We start from the raw sequence: 17,158 nt of genomic DNA, 5'->3' as shown, positions 1-17,158 counted from the left end.
TACACGGAAAATTTACAACAACGCAGCGGACACAACAAGATGTATTCTTCCTTTCTTATAATGACCGGGACACGGGTGGTAGCTCTACTGATGATCTTACCGTTTGCTGCCGGTAAGTTTACTTATGACTTCGGTAAAAACCGGAAACTAAGTCTTGTGTAGTAACGTTGTTACTGTTTGGGGACTGTTGCTTCGACGTAGTTACATTAGCAGGCTACTTATTAGTATGCGGGGTTAAGCCTATTATTTAAACTTTAAAGATATAACTTGTTGAGCTTATGTTGTCATTTGCCCGAAACATTTATTAATACTTACTTTTAATCTTCTTGTTGTTGTGATTTAGTCATGCTGCTTTCTCGCTTTACCTAGTGTAGTGTTTGATCTTTGTGTTATTTTGCCTGACTGTTCTGTACCAAAGGTGGACAATAATAATAATAAGTGCTCATGTACAAAATAATAAGTATAACACAAGAAATATCAGAGTTGAATCAACATCTGAAGGAGTGTCAGCAAGAAATGGCATTATTGTATTACTGTAGGACAGCTGTTTGTTGTTGTTTCCTCCCTGTTGTCAGTTCATGACTTTACTCTTTTATACAGATTGGTGAAGACGATAACTGCAGACTCTCAAAATCAGATCTTTTAGATCACTTCTTAAAACCTATTTTACACAACTACACAATGATTATTGTTTTCATTATATTTCATATCACACGATATCTGTTCTCCTGTAACTTCCGCGAGCAAAAAATAAATAAATAAAACGTGGTTACCGTCAAAGCCCTGTTGTTGAGGTGGAGCAGCACATTCTTCATTTTAGGAATAGTTGGAGAACTGACTTTAAACCATCAACTCTGGTCCTTCAGAGGTGTTAAAGCTGTGTGAATGTTATGGTTATGTCTGTTTCTCCAGGAGAGCATCGTCTCACCTGCCCTCAGACGATAGACGCAGCAGAAGGAGATGATGTCATTATACGGTGTGGTCTGGACCCCCCCGTCGACTTGTCTGCCTACACGCTGGATGTGGCGAGAGAGAGAGATGACCATGGTTACTATGATAATGATGTCCACTCTTATCGAAATGGAAAGGACCAACCAGATGACCAGATGGATGGATACAGAGGCAGAACCACTCTCAACCATGAAGACCTGATCAGAGGAAACGTGACGCTGAAGATCTCTTCAGTAACTCTTTCCGACAGTGGAAAGTACATAGTCTTCCTCAAAAACCTGGCAGCCCCTTTTGTTATTAACATCACTGTTGGTAAGCATGCTGAGGTTATTACAGGTTCATTCAGATACTAAAAATGATTCTCAGAATTGGGGATATCCTGATGAAGTTTGTTCCTGATTTGAGAACATTTTTGTCTTTTTGTTTTTTCTTTTTTAAAACAGTTTCCAAAGACCAAGCGAACAGGACAAAGAGAAATGATTCCAGCACATCTGGACCTCCAGTGGAAGAAGAGACCGAGTCAGACCATCGGGGGGGTAAATGTCTTTGTTACTCTTCATCCTACCGTCTCTTTTAGTACAAGATAATCTGACTTTGGGAGCTGTGTGTAAATGTGTCTTTAAAGGAACACGCCGACTTATTGGGACTTTGTCTTATTCCCCGTATCCCCCAGAGTTAGATAAGTCCAGACATACCCTTCTCATCTCCGTGCGTGTCGTAACTCTGTCTGACGCCCCCACCGTTAGCCTAGCTTAGCACAGATCCTGGAGGTAACCGGCTCCATCTAGCCTAGCTTAGCCCAGATCCTGGAGGTAACCGGCTCCATCTAGCCTAGCTTAGCACAGATCCTGGAGGTAACCGGCTCCATCTAGCCTAGCTTAGCACAGATCCTGGAGGTAACTGGCTCCATCTAGCCTAGCTTAGCACAGATCCTGGAGGTAACTGGCTCCATCTAGCCTAGCTTAGCACAGATCCTGGAGGTAACTGGCTCCATCTAGCCTAGCTTAGCCCAGATCCTGGAGGTAACTGGCTCCATCTAGCCTAGCTTAGCCCAGATCCTGGAGGTAACCGGCTCCATCTAGCCTAGCTTAGCCCAGATCCTGGAGGTAACCGGCTCCATCTAGCCTAGCTTAGCCCAGATCCTGGAGGTAACTGGCTCCATCTAGCCTAGCTTAGCCCAGATCCTGGAGGTAACCGGCACCATCTAGCCTAGCTTAGCACAGATCCTGGAGGTAACTGGCTCCATCTAGCCTAGCTTAGCACAGATCCTGGAGGTAACTGGCTCCATCTAGCCTAGCTTAGCACAGATCCTGGAGGTAACTGGCTCCATCTAGCCTAGCTTAGCACAGATCCTGGAGGTAACTGGCACCATCTAGCCTAGCTTAGCACATATCCTGGAGGTAACTGGCTCCATCTAGCCTAGCTTAGCCCAGATCCTGGAGGTAACTGGCTCCATCTAGCCTAGCTTAGCCCAGATCCTGGAGGTAACTGGCTCCATCTAGCCTAGCTTAGCACAGATCCTGGAGGTAACTGGCTCCATCTAGCCTAGCTTAGCACACACACAGAGAGAGAAAGAGAGAGACTCTCGCTCTCTCCCCTCCCTCCCCTCATGACGTTGCGTGCCATGTGCATTACAGCGTCAACGTTGCACTTGCTCAGAGAGGCTATCGTTACGTTAGCAGTAGCATGCTGGTAGTCTTGCCGTGGGATTAACTGTACTAATAACCGTTGACACGCCGCGGCCACGCTGCTGTGAAAGCTCCCCGAACGTCATTTATCAGAGTCTGGTTGTTACCCCTCTCCTCCACTCCAGATCTCTATAACGGAGCTAGCTAACTGGAGCTAATCGTTGCTAACCGAGCCTTCAGTTCTGCGTGCCTGTATCCATTAACTGCTTGTATGGACTCGAGCCCGAATAAAACCCTTCATTTTATTAAAATGGCTGTAAAAGTTTTAAACTACAACTCAGAGTTGTTTGAATGACAGAAATCAGCTCAAGGTACGGCGTAGCGTTAGCGTGCTAAGCTGATGCTTTCTCTGCGGGTGCAGACTGATTTGCTCTTGCGAGTCAAATCGCAGCCTTTGCGATTTAGGAAATGGCGTCTTAACATATCGCGATATTATCGCAAATGCAATTAATCGTTCAGCCCTAGTTCCCAGTATGATGACAAGGGTATGTATGACCTTATGTAACTCTGGGGGATACGGTGAATAAGACAAAGTCCCTATAAGTCAGCATGTTCCTTTAAATCCCGAGCAGTACACTATAGCTACGGTCACACCGTGAGTCTTAATGTCTAATTCTGATTTATTTTTTTTATTTTATTTTTTGCTCAGATCTGATGTTTTTGGCTGTTGACATCACCTTTAAAATGTGGCCTGTATCAGATTCCAGCGTGAACTGTTGTGCGGTTTCGAACTGACCCGCATGATCAAAAGAACAATAACAATGACATCAGACGCAGCACGCTGTTGCACTAACGTTAGGGAGGTGATGGAGGAAGTCAGCATTTTCACTTTTATTTCAAAATGTTTGTGTAATGGCAGCCGTGACATTAATGAGCAGGTGCTGAGGAGGAGAAGAATGAAGAGAAAGAGAGACTAATTGGCTATTTTGGCCTTTTGTGGAGTTATGGCTGCAAATTCACTACAGAGGTCTGTGTGACGACTGATTTGTACGTCAGGGACGCTACGGGCCTCGTCAGGGACGCTACGGGCCTCGCCAGGACGCTCACGAGGGCCTCCACCAGAGTTTCCCCTTTCTTCGCCCGGCCCAGGCATAGTTCACCATCTTTCGGGTCCTATCGCACGCGCCACGGTCCACCTCCCCGACGGTCCATGTGGGTCGGGTGGGTTGCCGACATCGCCTTTTTACGTGAGCCGATCCCCGCCCTGGCGACGCGGTTGGGGCGCACTGAGGACAGTCCGCCCAGGTTGACAGCTGCACCGGGAGCAGGGGGCCCCGCCCCTCCCCGCGGGGAGAGAGGGCGCAGCGAGGGTTATTGAGGTTAAAGTCGCATCAAATCCGCCTTGGTTGTTCACACTGCGGCCGCATTGAAAAAAAAATCAGATCTGGGTCTGATTCAGGACCACATATGGAAGTGGCCTGAATCTGATTTTGAAAAAATCCAATCTGGGCAAGATTTGGGTGTTCACACTACTTCTGAAAAAGTCTGACCTGGTCACTTGACCCCAAACATTTGGGTCACTTTTGCCTGCAGTCTGAACATAGCCTATGATGAATGATTAACTGTGACGTGGGGGACCTCGGAGACACACTGGTTTGGGTTGGGATGAACTAATCCAGCCAGAGAATAGGTTCTGAGAGGATACTTTAATTTTGGAGCAGGGAGATTAGGACGGTGAATGTGTGTGTTGATAAACCCTGGATCACCTTTTGAAACTGTCCTTCTAAACTCAACTCTGTCTGATATTTCTTCAGGCTCTGCAAAGGAGGAATCTGTCTGGAAAATAGTGGTTCCCAGTGTCTGTGTTGCTGCTGTTGTTGTTGTTGTTGTTGTTCTTCTTCTTCTCCTGGTGAAATGTGGAGTGATCCGTAAGTTACAAACTGCTTTACAGCCTTTTATTATCAGTGGGATAGAGTAACTCGGTACATTTACTCCTCAACACCCAGAAAGAGGTATATAGGTCCTATATTGGAACCAATCACAATGTTTGTTAACGCTCCATCTTCAAAGTTTCTATATCAGAACATTTGGGTTTACTTTACCTAATTGCCGAAAAATACAGTAACACGTTGTTGCTAGTGCGTGAAATACAGATCTGCATGCACAGCAACCACCAATCACAATCAATGTTGATCAGTTTATCAAACAACCAAAGCTGGCCCCGCTAGTCGACCACAACCTGAAATTTGGAGGAAGCAACATTCATTATTACTATCATTCACTGTAGCCTGGATTGATATTATATGAATACAATGGTGTCATGTCAGTCAGTGTATTTCTTCCTAATTTCCTCCCAAATCTCTTCAGAAGAGTAGTCGCAGCGCTTACTTGCTTCAGTGTTTGTAAAGCATTGAAGTTCAACAAAGCAGACTGATCTCATGAAGTGGCGTATGTATGACACGCCAATCCGTACGCCATTATTGGCGCGTTATCAAGACGCATACTTGCTTTTTAGCGTGTTTATCAACGCCGTTTGGCCTCCATTGACTTACATTACGCTGTAGCGAGTAGTGTGAAAGGGGGAGGATGGGTCAAACACAGGACTTTCACCCAGGAGACCGGGGATCGTGTCCCGCGCGTCACGTTTCCTAAACTCAACCGTCGCTTTCTTCTTTTACTAAAACCAACCGATTGTTCCTTTCCTAAAGTCAACCCGTCTGCTGTATACGGCGCTCAAAATGCGTGCAGATAACACGCCACTTGGCTTTAGAAAGTGGGCGTGTATGTTTACGTCCGCTGTATACAGCGTAGATATACACGCAGATAGCTCAAAATGCGTGCAGATAACACGCCACTTGGCTTTAGAAAGTGGGCGTGTATGTTTACGCAAAGTCATGATATCACGTTGAACAAAGACTAGTTCACATAAGAAAAGTTCTTTTTATTTTCTACGTAGGTGCGCACCCCAGTAGTTGAGAATGATTTAGTATTTCTAAATAGAGCTATTTATGTCATCTTGTAAAAATTAGTCGCAGGGGGGGAAATATTGCAATGTCAGTTTCTTCCAATATCGTGCAGCCCTACTGTTTAGATGTAGCGTGTCACAAAATGGTTTCCATGTTCTCACAGAGATCTGTAAGAAGACAAACAACTTTACGATGAGATACCTGAGGCCCCCGACGACAGAGGAGGACGGAGACTCACACAGCGCTGCAGAACACGGTGTGAGAGGGTTGGTGGTCCGAGACGATACGCAGTCATCCCCTCAACCATAAAAACACATCCAAACTTCATCAGCTTAAGAAAAGCTCTTTACTCAACAACAGTGAAGTCAATCTAATTACAAAGTAAAATATCACGAGTAACACATTTTTTTTAGTTAGGTACTTGGAGGAATTGTGCAATAATGACAGATTCACACGTTTCTTTTGTTTACAGTAAATAAATAATGAACAAATACAAATCTTAAAGTCAAGTTCATCAAGTTTTTGCTTTTTTTTCATTTGATTCCCAATCAAGATCCACTGGTAACAATGATTGAAATGCTAAAATAATAGTGATGAACCGTGATTAATCGCGATTAAGTATAGAAATTCAGCAATTAATCGTTTGACAGCCCTACATCTAACTCTTGGAAAGGGCAAATGAGCGTATTTCCTAAATGTCTACTTCTTTTTAAATGGCTTGATGTGCTCTCAGGGAATCACTTTCTAGAGTCTGTTTCCATGTTAAAGAGATTTGACATGTTTTTATTGCACATTTCTATTTAATATTGAAGCTGTTTTTTTTGTCGGGATGTTTCATTTTTTATTTTATTTTTTTATTGACTGTACCGTGAAGCACACTATGTAAAAAAAAATCTTCAACATTTTCTGACTGTGTAGCACTTTTCTGGATGTTTGTCCTTATCTTTATCATTTCAAATAAAGCTGTTTAAAAAGGGAACGTGATGCTCAGTGTTGTAGTTTTCTCTTTCTGCTCTGATTCTGTGTTTACTTTATGATTTACAGCGGTGAAGAAGGTTCACAAATCCTTTTATTGAAGTCAAAGTGTGAAAGGCTCAATTAAAACCCCACCAAGGTGTTCTGCATCAAACATTTCAGCAACATCACGTGATCACGTACATCAGTACTCCATCCAGTCTGAGGTTACATGTTAATGTACTGCTCTGTACTGTAAACTCGTCTCAGAGTTGGAGTTAAACGTAGTTTTGTGTAGTTCGTAACTCCAGCTGTCAGTACAATTTGCTCTGAAAAGCAAACGGGGAGAAACACGTCTTTATGGAGCTGGCTTTGTGTCATGTTGTCATGTATTAATATTTACAGCCTGTGGTACCTAACTGTGGATGTATAATAAAACGGTGCTCACACAGTTCCAGGAAAACACGTTTTAGGAAGATAGACAGAAATAGACATAAAGCTAAAATCAAGGCGAGAAATCTGAACAAAGATAGTAAAAATATATAACTATACTATAACTAAAGTAGCCTACTTACTAAAAAAATCGACCTCGGAAAAAAAATGCATTTCAGTTGGCGCGCAGCTCGCTGCCATCAGCCAATAGAGTTCTCGGAATCTCTGAATGGCGCGAAAGTTTGTAAAAGGGGCGGGGCTTAGAGGCCATGTGCTGCTGCAACACAGGAAGGAAGGGAGAAGAAGGGAGTCGGTGCTGAAAGCTTCAAGCGCGTGGACTTTCTTTACACTTTCCAGAACAAGGTATTTATTCAAATGTCTTTATATGCTGAATTCGACACTAAGTTTGAAATATTTTGCGGTTTAATCACAGTTCACAAACGTGTTTGTTTGTTGTTATTTAGGGGTTGCTGTGTCTAGTATTTGGCTGGAATTTAACTTTTGCCTCCAAAAGAATAATGGACTGCAGTTTTATAATGAAGGATGTTAGAAAAGGGCATTAACGCAGGTTTTTATATCATATAAAGGTGTGTATATGTGGAAGCACAACACCAATAGTGGAGCTAAAATCACCAAATACTTTTAAATACTCTGTTTGTTCATGACATTTTCCTCAGTCTAATATTTTATAATTATACAAAGCCTGTTGTGGTGTTATTATTTACCATTAAAATATATTTACTGACTGGCTTTCATAGTGAGCGGTGCATTGTTGTAAATGTGGGGGCATCAAATGCACCTTCACACTTCTACTGGAGTCTTATATGAACAGAAGATATGGGGTGGCAGTAGCTCAGTCAGTAGGGAGTTGGGTTAGGAACCGTTGCTGGTTCAAGTCCCCATACGGACCAAAGTATGGTGGTAGACTGGTAGCTGCCAGTTCACCTCCTGGGCACTTGCCAAGGTGCTCTTGAGACCAATTGCTCGGGGCGCCTTTCCATGGGCAGCTGCCCCACTCTGACATCTCTCCATTACTGCATGTAGAGGTACAGAGCATGTGTGTGTTATTCAGGCATGTGTGTAATAACAGAGTGAAAAACATTGTAATTTCCCCTTGCGGGATTAATAAAGTATACATTACATAGTATAACTTATAAACTTGGGTCGTCACATTAATTTATTTAGACCTTTTCAAGGAGTGAAACTAACGGGAGGTCTTTTTTTTGCCTGCATGAGGATGGGATGTCCCTTTTAATGCCTCCTCCTTTTAATGCCGTGAGTTTTCGGTCTCGTAACCCGCAGCAGCTGAGTTTGTCACAGACGTAGCCGAGTCTACAGGCAGTCCTACGATTTCAAATTAAATATTACTTTAGCACTGGTTGTTATAAGAGCATAACATGCCATTTTAACTCATTGTGATGATGAAGGTCGTCCTGTTAGTCTCCAGCTTTCTATGTGTTGCACCTTTGTCTGAAGCCGGTAAGTTGGAGTTTGCTAACTAATGTAACGGAGAAGCTAATGTTTGAGAATGACTTCATCGGACAGGTGTTACTAACGTAGCTGTCAGCGTTAACTTTTTTTAGGTTTATAACATTGGTATAATGCTGTGAGCTAATGGTGACAAGTTTAAACTTATGCTTGATTAGCATTGATGGAAACTTTTTGCTAAGTTTAACTTTAGCTAACGTTAGTGATCGCACCTGTTAGCTAAGAGCTATCTAGCGGCGAAGGGTAACTTAGGACCTACGTTAGAGCTGCAGTGATGAATGTGTTGGCTGGTATTTTAGTTATGGTGGTGGTGTCGTTATGATTAGTGCAACAAAAATAATGAATGGCTAAGTAGAAGAACGCGTCTAAAGGTAACGTTATCCTCCCTGTAACCTACCTGCCTCTGTGTTCTCGCTCAATACTGAACACATTTCAGAGATTGTTGTTCACATCAGTCGTACAAAAAACAGGAAAATGGGGTTCATGTTGAACAAACCGAAGTTACCATTGAGAGAGGCTGCTTGATTTAGAAGAACAGACACTGTTTCACCGGCTCCCCGGTGGTTTGGGTCCAGTCGGCATCTTTAACGAGGCCCCTTCCCCTCCCTAGTCACTACACTTTGCATTAACCTTTATTCTGGACTACACACCTGCCCATGGCACATACTATATAGCTGTATGTATTGTTTATTTCATATTTGTGTTCAATATGTTTTATGTATGCTCCAACCACCAAGGCACATTCCTTGAAAAGTAGCTTACTTACTTGGCAATAAAGCTTTCTGACTTTTTTTATTTTCTTTCTGACGTGATTTAATCAGAGAATCGTGGTATTTCTTGATGTGACTGAAGGCCAGCAGGAGACTTGGAAACAGGGGCGATTCTAGGATCTGACCGTTGGGGGGGCATTATATATATTTTATTAAACCCTTAAATCATGACTTCTGAGTTTTGGAGAAAGAACTAGACAGATTGAGACATGCAGTTATAACAAACTATCAACAGATTCAAGGCATCTGCTGTGAAAAAAGATGGCAACTACAAAGCATGATTATTGCAGCACACATACCCAGGGGCGTCGGACTGAGGGGGGGAAAAGGGGGGACTGAGTACCCAGTTACTGATCAACTTTTTCATGATATTCTAATTATATGGCCAGCACCTGTATATGTGTGTGACTTATAGGCTACCTAGCCATTTTCTCACCTTGTTCATCTTGCTCTCTCTGCCCTTCTCCCTCTCTATTCTCCTCACTCCTTTGTGCTGTCAACCAGAAGGCAAATGTAATCAACAGAGAATGCATCGTGTAGGCTACCAAAGGTTATACATTCACCTATTTATAACATATGTGAATATGGGGTTGCTGTTCGGTGCAGTGGGATAATGTTAAAGGCTTATCTTATACTTTCTCACCTGAACCTGGCTGTTTCCTTAAAAAAAAAGAAACGTATATCCATCTATGGGGAAACAGACTGTGAGTCAGGGTTTGTTCGTCCAGTGTTTCAGTTCTGATATGAATGAGTCTGATGATCCATCAGGTTGAATTATTTTTCATTGGTATTGACAGTTAAAAATAAGTGTCTGGTAGGGAGGTAGCGGTGCTCAAGCCGTTACGGCAGGCTATTAATAGCACACTTTAAAAACTCGTTGTAGGCTAGGGTGACCTTGTACCCCGATCTGTTCAGCGTACACATTACGTTCCCAGACTTTGTGGCTCTTACTTTCAACATGTGAAAATAAGAAAAACTCACTTTCACAGCATTGTGAGACAAAGTAAAACAGAAATAAGACAAGAAAATAAAGAATCATGCCTAAATATAATTTTTTTTTTTGTATTACAAGTTTCCTGAAATTGTTTAAATATGTAAATGAGGCATTATAATGCTAACCTTTGGTACATTTAAGAGAAATCTACAGACACAAATGTATGAAGTGTAATAAAAACATAATGGTTTCTTTCCTCTAGTCTGAAAGGAGAGAATAGTTTCAGCACAATACCTCCTCTGGGTTTTCCTTCTGAGAGGGACTATATAGAAACACAGCCCGGGCTTGTCCCTCTTCGGTTTAGGCACCAGTTGAACCACAGCTATCTGACATTTTGGCTACAGGGTGTGTTCACAGCTGATGTAACTCATTCATGGACAGTGGAGGCGTAACGTCACATGAAAATGAGGTAACGTGCATTGGGGAGGTCTTTATAATGATTGGCCGGTGACTTTTAGTTTTACCCGCCACTGGTTTGGAGTGTTTTTACACGGAAAATTTGCAACAAGATTTATTCTTCCTTTCTTATAATGACCGGGACACGGGTGGTAGCTCTACTGATGATCTTACCGTTTGCTGCGGGTAAGTTTACTTATGACTTCGGTAAAAACCGGAAACTAAGTCTTGTGTAGTAACGTTGTTACTGTTTGGGGAGTGTTGCTTCGACGTAGTTACATTAGCAGGCTACTTATTAGTATGCGGGGTTAAGCCTATTATTTAAACTTTAAAGATATAACTTGTTGAGCTTATGTTGTCATTTGCCAGAAACATTTATTAATACTTACTTTTAATCTTCTTGTTGTTGTGATTTAGTCATGCTGCTTTCTCGCTTTACCTAGTGTAGTGTTTGATCTTTGTGTTATTTTGCCTGACTGTTCTGTACCAAAGGTGGACAATAATAAGTGCTCATGTACAAAATAATAAGTATAACACAAGAAATATCAGAGTTGAATCAACATCTGAAGGAGTGTCAGCAAGAAATGGCATTATTGTATTACTGTAGGACAGCTGTTTGTTGTTGTTTCCTCCCTGTTGTCAGTTCATGACTTTACTCTTTTATACAGATTGGTGAAGACGATAACTGCAGACTCTCAAAATCAGATCTTTTAGATCACTTCTTAAAACCTATTTTACACAACTACACAATGATTATTGTTTTCATTATATTTCATATCACACGATATCTGTTCTCCTGTAACTTCCGCGAGCAAAAAATAAATAAATAAAACGTGGTTACCGTCAAAGCCCTGTTGTTGAGGTGGAGCAGCACATTCTTCATTTTAGGAATAGTTGGAGAACTGACTTTAAACCATCAGCTCTGGTCCTTCAGAGGTGTTAAAGCTGTGTGAATGTTATGTCTGTTTCTCCAGGAGGGCATCGTCTCACCTGCCCTCAGACGATAGACGCAGCAGAAGGAGATGATGTCATTATACGGTGTGGTCTGGACCCCCCCGTCGACTTGTCTGCCTACACGCTGGATGTGGCGAGAGAGAGAGATGACCATGGTTACTATGATAATGATGTCCACTCTTATCGAAATGGAAAGGACCAACCAGATGACCAGATGGATGGATACAGAGGCAGAACCACTCTCAACCATGAAGACCTGATCAGAGGAAACGTGACGCTGAAGATCTCTTCAGTAACTCTTTCCGACAGTGGAAAGTACATAGTCTTCCTCAAAAACCTGGCAGCCCCTTTTGTTATTAACATCACTGTTGGTAAGCATGCTGAGGTTATTACAGGTTCATTCAGATACTAAAAATGATTCTCAGAATTGGGGATATCCTGATGAAGTTTGTTCCTGATTTGAGAACATTTTTGTCTTTTTGTTTTTTCTTTTTTAAAACAGTTTCCAAAGACCAAGCGAACAGGACAAAGAGAAATGATTCCAGCACATCTGGACCTCCAGTAGAAGAAGAGACCGAGTCAGACCATCGGGGGGGTAAATGTCTTTGTTACTCTTCATCCTCTATCCCCCAGAGTTAGATAAGTCCAGACATACCCTTCTCATCTCCGTGCGTGTCGTAACTCTGTCTGATGCCCCCACCGTTAGCCTAGCTTAGCACAGATCCTGGAGGTAACTGGCACCATCTAACCTAGCTTAGCACATATCCTGGAGGTAACTGGCTCCATCTAGCCTAGCTTAGCCCAGATCCTGGAGGTAACTGGCTCCATCTAGCCTAGCTTAGCACAGATCCTGGAGGTAACTGGCTCCATCTAGCCTAGCTTAGCCCAGATCCTGGAGGTAACTGGCTCCATCTATCCTAGCTTAGCACAGATCCTGGAGGTAACCGGCTCCATCTAGCCTAGCTTAGCACAGATCCTGGAGGTAACTGGCTCCATCTAGCCTAGCTTAGCACAGATCCTGGAGGTAACTGGCTCCATCTAGCCTAGCTTAGCACACACACAGAGAGAGAGAGAGACTCTCGCTCTCTCCCCTCCCTCCCCTCATGACGTTGCGTGCCATGTGCATTACAGCGTCAACGTTGCACTTGCTCAGAGAGGCTATCGTTACGTTAGCAGTAGCATGCTGGTAGTCTTGCCGTGGGATTAACTGTACTAATAACCGTTGACACGCCGCGGCCACGCTGCTGTGAAAGCTCCCCGAACGTCATTTATCAGAGTCTGGTTGTTACCCCTCTCCTCCACTCCAGATCTCTATAACGGAGCTAGCTAACTGGAGCTAATCGTTGCTAACCGAGCCTTCAGTTCTGCGTGCCTGTATCCATTAACTGCTTGTATGGACTCGAGCCCGAATAAAACCCTTCATTTTATTAAAATGGCTGTAAAAGTTTTAAACTACAACTCAGAGTTGTTTGAATGACAGAAATCAGCTCAAGGTACGGCGTAGCGTTAGCGTGCTAAGCTGATGCTTTCTCTGCGGGTGCAGACTGATTTGCTCTTGCGAGTCAAATCGCAGCCTTTGCGATTTAGGAAATGGCGTCTTAACATATCGCGATATTATCGCAAATGCAATTAATCGTTCAGCCCTAGTTCCCAGTATGATGACAAGGGTATGTATGACCTTATGTAACTCTGGGGGATACGGTGAATAAGACAAAGTCCCAATAAGTCAGCATGTTCCTTTAAATCCCGAGCAGTACACTATAGCTAGTACACTGTGAGTCTTAATGTCTAATTCTGATTTATTTTTTTTATTTTATTTTTTGCTCAGATCTGATGTTTTTGGCTGTTGACATCACCTTTAAAATGTGGCCTGTATCAGATTCCAGCGTGAACTGTGTGCGGTTTCGAACTGACCCGCATGATCAAAAGAACAGTAACAATAACAATGACATCAGACGCAGCACGCTGTTGCACTAACGTTAGGGAGGTGATGGAGGAAGTCAGCATTTTCACTTTTATTTCAAAATGTTTGTGTAATGGCAGCCGTGACATTAATGAGCAGGTGCTGAGGAGGAGAAGAATGAAGAGAAAGAGAGACTAATTGGCTATTTTGGCCTTTTGTGGAGTTATGGCTGCAAATTCACTACAGAGGTCTGTGTGACGACTGATTTGTACGTCAGGATGCTACGGGCCTCGTCAGGACGCTACGGGCCTCGTCAGGACGCTACGGGCCTCGTCAGGACGCTACGGGCCTCGTCAGGACGCTACGGGCCTCCACCAGAGTTTCCCCTTTCTTCGCCCGGCCCAGGCATAGTTCACCATCTTTCGGGTCCTATCGCACGCGCTCACGGTCCACCTCCCCGACGGTCCATGTGGGTCGGGTGGGTTGCCGACATCGCCTTTTTACGTGAGCCGATCCCCGCCCTGGCGACGCGGTTGGGGCGCACTGAGGACAGTCCGCCCAGGTTGACAGCTGCACCGGGAGCAGGGGGCCCCGCCCCGCCCCTCCCCGCGGGGAGAGAGGGCGCAGCGAGGGTTATTGAGGTTAAAGTCGCATCAAATCCGCCTTGGTTGTTCACACTGCGGCCGCATTGAAAAAAAAATCAGATCTGGGTCTGATTCAGGACCACATATGGAAGTGGCCTGAATCTGATTTTGAAAAAATCCAATCTGGGCAAGATTTGGGTGTTCACACTACTTCTGAAAAAGTCTGACCTGGTCACTTGACCCCAAACATTTGGGTCACTTTTGCCTGCAGTCTGAACATAGCCTATGATGAATGATTAACTGTGACGTGGGGGACCTCGGAGACACACTGGTTTGGGTTGGGATGAACTAATCCAGCCAGAGAATAGGTTCTGAGAGGATACTTTAATTTTGGAGCAGGGAGATTAGGACGGTGAATGTGTGTGTTGATAAACCCTGGATCACCTTTTGAAACTGTCCTTCTAAACTCAACTCTGTCTGATATTTCTTCAGGCTCTGCAAAGGAGGAATCTGTCTGGAAAATAGTGGTTCCCAGTGTCTGTGTTGCTGCTGCTGTTGTTGTTGTTGTTGTTGTTCTTCTTCTCCTGGTGAAATGTGGAGTGATCCGTAAGTTACAAACTGCTTTACAGCCTTTTATTATCAGTGGGATAGAGTAACTCGGTACATTTACTCCTCAACACCCAGAAAGAGGTATATAGGTCCTATATTGGAACCAATCACAATGTTTGTTAACGCTCCATCTTCAAAGTTTCTATATCAGAACATTTGGGTTTACTTTACCTAATTGCCGAAAAATACAGTAACACGTTGTTGCTAGTGCGTGAAATACAGATCTGCATGCACAGCAACCACCAATCACAATCAATGTTGATCAGTTTATCAAACCTGAAATTTGGAGGAAGCAACATTCATTATTACTATCATTCACTGTAGCCTGGATTGATATTATATGAATACAATGGTGTCATGTCAGTCAGTTTATTTCTTCCTAATTTCCTCCCAAATCTCTTCAGAAGAGTAGTCGCAGCGCTTACTTGCTTCAGTGTTTGTAAAGCATTGAAGTTCAACAAAGCAGACTGATCTCATGAAGTGGCGTATGTATGACACGCCAATCCGTACGCCATTATTGGCGCGTTATCAAGACGCATACTTGCTTTTTAGCGTGTTTATCAACGCCGTTTGGCCTCCATTGACTTACATTACGCTGTAGCGAGTAGTGTGAAAGGGGGAGGATGGGTCAAACACAGGACTTTCACCCAGGAGACCGGGGATCGTGTCCCGCGCGTCACGTTTCCTAAACTCAACCGTCGCTTTCTTCTTTTACTAAAACCAACCGATTGTTCCTTTCCTAAAGTCAACCCGTCTGCTGTATACGGCGCTCAAAATGCGTGCAGATAACACGCCACTTGGCTTTAGAAAGTGGGCGTGTATGTTTACGTCCGCTGTATACAGCGTAGATATACACGCAGATAGCTCAAAATGCGTGCAGATAACACGCCACTTGGCTTTAGAAAGTGGGCGTGTATGTTTACGCAAAGTCATGATATCACGTTGAACAAAGACTAGTTCACATAAGAAAAGTTCTTTTTATTTTCTACGTAGGTGCGCACCCCAGTAGTTGAGAATGATTTAGTATTTCTAAATAGAGCTATTTATGTCATCTTGTAAAAATTAGTCGCAGGGGGGGAATATTGCAATGTCAGTTTCTTCCAATATCGTGCAGCCCTACTGTTTAGATGTAGCGTGTCACAAAATGGTTTCCATGTTCTCACAGAGATCTGTAAGAAGACAAACAACTTTACGATGAGATACCTGAGGCCCCCGACGACAGAGGAGGACGGAGACCCACACAGCGCTGCAGAACACGGTGTGAGAGGGTTGGTGGTCCGAGACGATACGCAGTCATCCCCTCAACCATAAAAACACATCCAAACTTCATCAGCTTAAGAAAAGCTCTTTACTCAACAACAGTGAAGTCAATCTAATTACAAAGTAAAATATCACGAGTAACACATTTTTTTAGTTAGGTACTTGGAGGAATTGTGCAATAATGACAGATTCACACGTTTCTTTTGTTTACAGTAAATAAATAATGAACAAATACAAATCTTAAAGTCAAGTTCATCAAGTTTTTGCTTTTTTTCATTTGATTCCCAATCAAGATCCACTGGTAACAATGATTGAAATGCAAAATAATAGTGATGAACCGTGATTAATCGCGATTAAGTATAGAAATTCAGCAATTAATCGTTTGACAGCCCTACATCTAACTCTTGGAAAGGGCAAATGAGCGTATTTCCTAAATGTCTACTTCTTTTTAAATGGCTTGATGTGCTCTCAGGGAATCACTTTCTAGAGTCTGTTTACATGTTAAAGAGATTTGACATGTTTTTATTGCACATTTCTATTTAATATTGAAGCTGTTTTTTTGTCGGGATGTTTCATTTTTTATTTTATTTTTTATTGACTGTACCGTGAAGCACACTATGTAAAAAAAAATCTTCAACATTTTCTGACTGTGTAGCACTTTTCTGGATGTTTGTCCTTATCTTTATCATTTCAAATAAAGCTGTTTAAAAAGGGAACGTGATGCTCAGTGTTGTAGTTTTCTCTTTCTGCTCTGATTCTGTGTTTACTTTATGATTTACAGCGGTGAAGAAGGTTCACAAATCCTTTTATTGAAGTCAAAGTGTGAAAGGCTCAATTAAAACCCCACCAAGGTGTTCTGCATCAAACATTTCAGCAACATCACGTGATCACGTACATCAGTACTCCATCCAGTCTGAGGTTACATGTTAATGTACTGCTCTGTACTGTAAACTCGTCTCAGAGTTGGAGTTAAACGTAGTTTTGTGTAGTTCGTAACTCCAGCTGTCAGTACAATTTGCTCTGAAAAGCAAACGGGGAGAAACACGTCTTTATGGAGCTGGCTTTGTGTCATGTTGTCATGTATTAATATTTACAGCCTGTGGTACCTAACTGTGGATGTATAATAAAACGGTGCTCACACAGTTCCAGGAAAACACGTTTTAGGAAGATAGACAGAAATAGACATAAAGCTAAAATCAAGGCAGAAATCTGAACAAAGATAGTAAAATATATAACTATACTATAACTAAAGTAGCCTACTTACTAAAA

The 17,158-nt window shown here is 42.8% G+C and overlaps 2 protein-coding genes across 4 annotated transcripts; both read left to right on the top strand.

The window, feature by feature from the left end:
- LOC144532617 (uncharacterized) lies at window positions 1-6,524 on the top strand. The gene is made up of 5 exons (XM_078273485.1): window positions 1-112; window positions 913-1,263; window positions 1,395-1,487; window positions 4,394-4,507; window positions 5,709-6,524. Exons 1-5 carry the CDS (start codon window positions 40-42, stop codon window positions 5,852-5,854), a joined length of 777 nt encoding a protein of 258 aa, XP_078129611.1. The 5' UTR covers window positions 1-39; the 3' UTR covers window positions 5,855-6,524.
- Window positions 6,525-8,233: 1,709 nt separating this feature from the next.
- Window positions 8,234-16,610, top strand: LOC144532626 (myelin-oligodendrocyte glycoprotein-like). 3 transcript variants are annotated; one of them, XM_078273496.1, is made up of 5 exons: window positions 8,234-8,410; window positions 11,554-11,904; window positions 12,036-12,128; window positions 14,513-14,626; window positions 15,795-16,610. In XM_078273496.1, exons 1-5 carry the CDS (start codon window positions 8,350-8,352, stop codon window positions 15,938-15,940), a joined length of 765 nt encoding a protein of 254 aa, XP_078129622.1. In that variant the 5' UTR covers window positions 8,234-8,349; the 3' UTR covers window positions 15,941-16,610. The 3 variants fall into 3 exon arrangements, with proteins under 3 accessions (XP_078129622.1, XP_078129640.1, XP_078129631.1); XM_078273505.1 differs by lacking the exon at window positions 8,234-8,410 and adding an exon at window positions 10,646-10,765; XM_078273514.1 differs by lacking the exon at window positions 14,513-14,626.
- The last annotated feature ends 548 nt before the right edge of the window (window positions 16,611-17,158 follow it).

This window comes from Sander vitreus, chromosome 2, assembly GCF_031162955.1.
Source record: "Sander vitreus isolate 19-12246 chromosome 2, sanVit1, whole genome shotgun sequence".
In the NCBI taxonomy this organism is placed as follows: Eukaryota; Metazoa; Chordata; class Actinopteri; order Perciformes; family Percidae; genus Sander; species Sander vitreus.
The sequence above is the reverse complement of the archived record's forward strand: the minus strand, read 5'-3'. Positions and strand labels throughout refer to the sequence as shown.

Bases quoted from the DNA above. Each gene is read 5' to 3' on its own strand.
- LOC144532626 (XM_078273496.1), top strand. From the start codon at position 8,350: ATGATGAAGGTCGTCCTGTTAGTCTCCAGCTTTCTATGTGTTGCACCT. The intron at 8,411-11,553 runs GTAAGTTGGAGT...CTGTTTCTCCAG, and splicing joins TGCACCTTTGTCTGAAGCCG to GAGGGCATCGTCTCACCTGC. The intron at 14,627-15,794 runs GTAAGTTACAAA...ATGTTCTCACAG, and splicing joins GGTGAAATGTGGAGTGATCC to AGATCTGTAAGAAGACAAAC.
- LOC144532617 (XM_078273485.1), top strand. From the start codon at position 40: ATGTATTCTTCCTTTCTTATAATGACCGGGACACGGGTGGTAGCTCTA. The intron at 113-912 runs GTAAGTTTACTT...CTGTTTCTCCAG, and splicing joins GATCTTACCGTTTGCTGCCG to GAGAGCATCGTCTCACCTGC. The intron at 1,264-1,394 runs GTAAGCATGCTG...TTTTTAAAACAG, and splicing joins TGTTATTAACATCACTGTTG to TTTCCAAAGACCAAGCGAAC.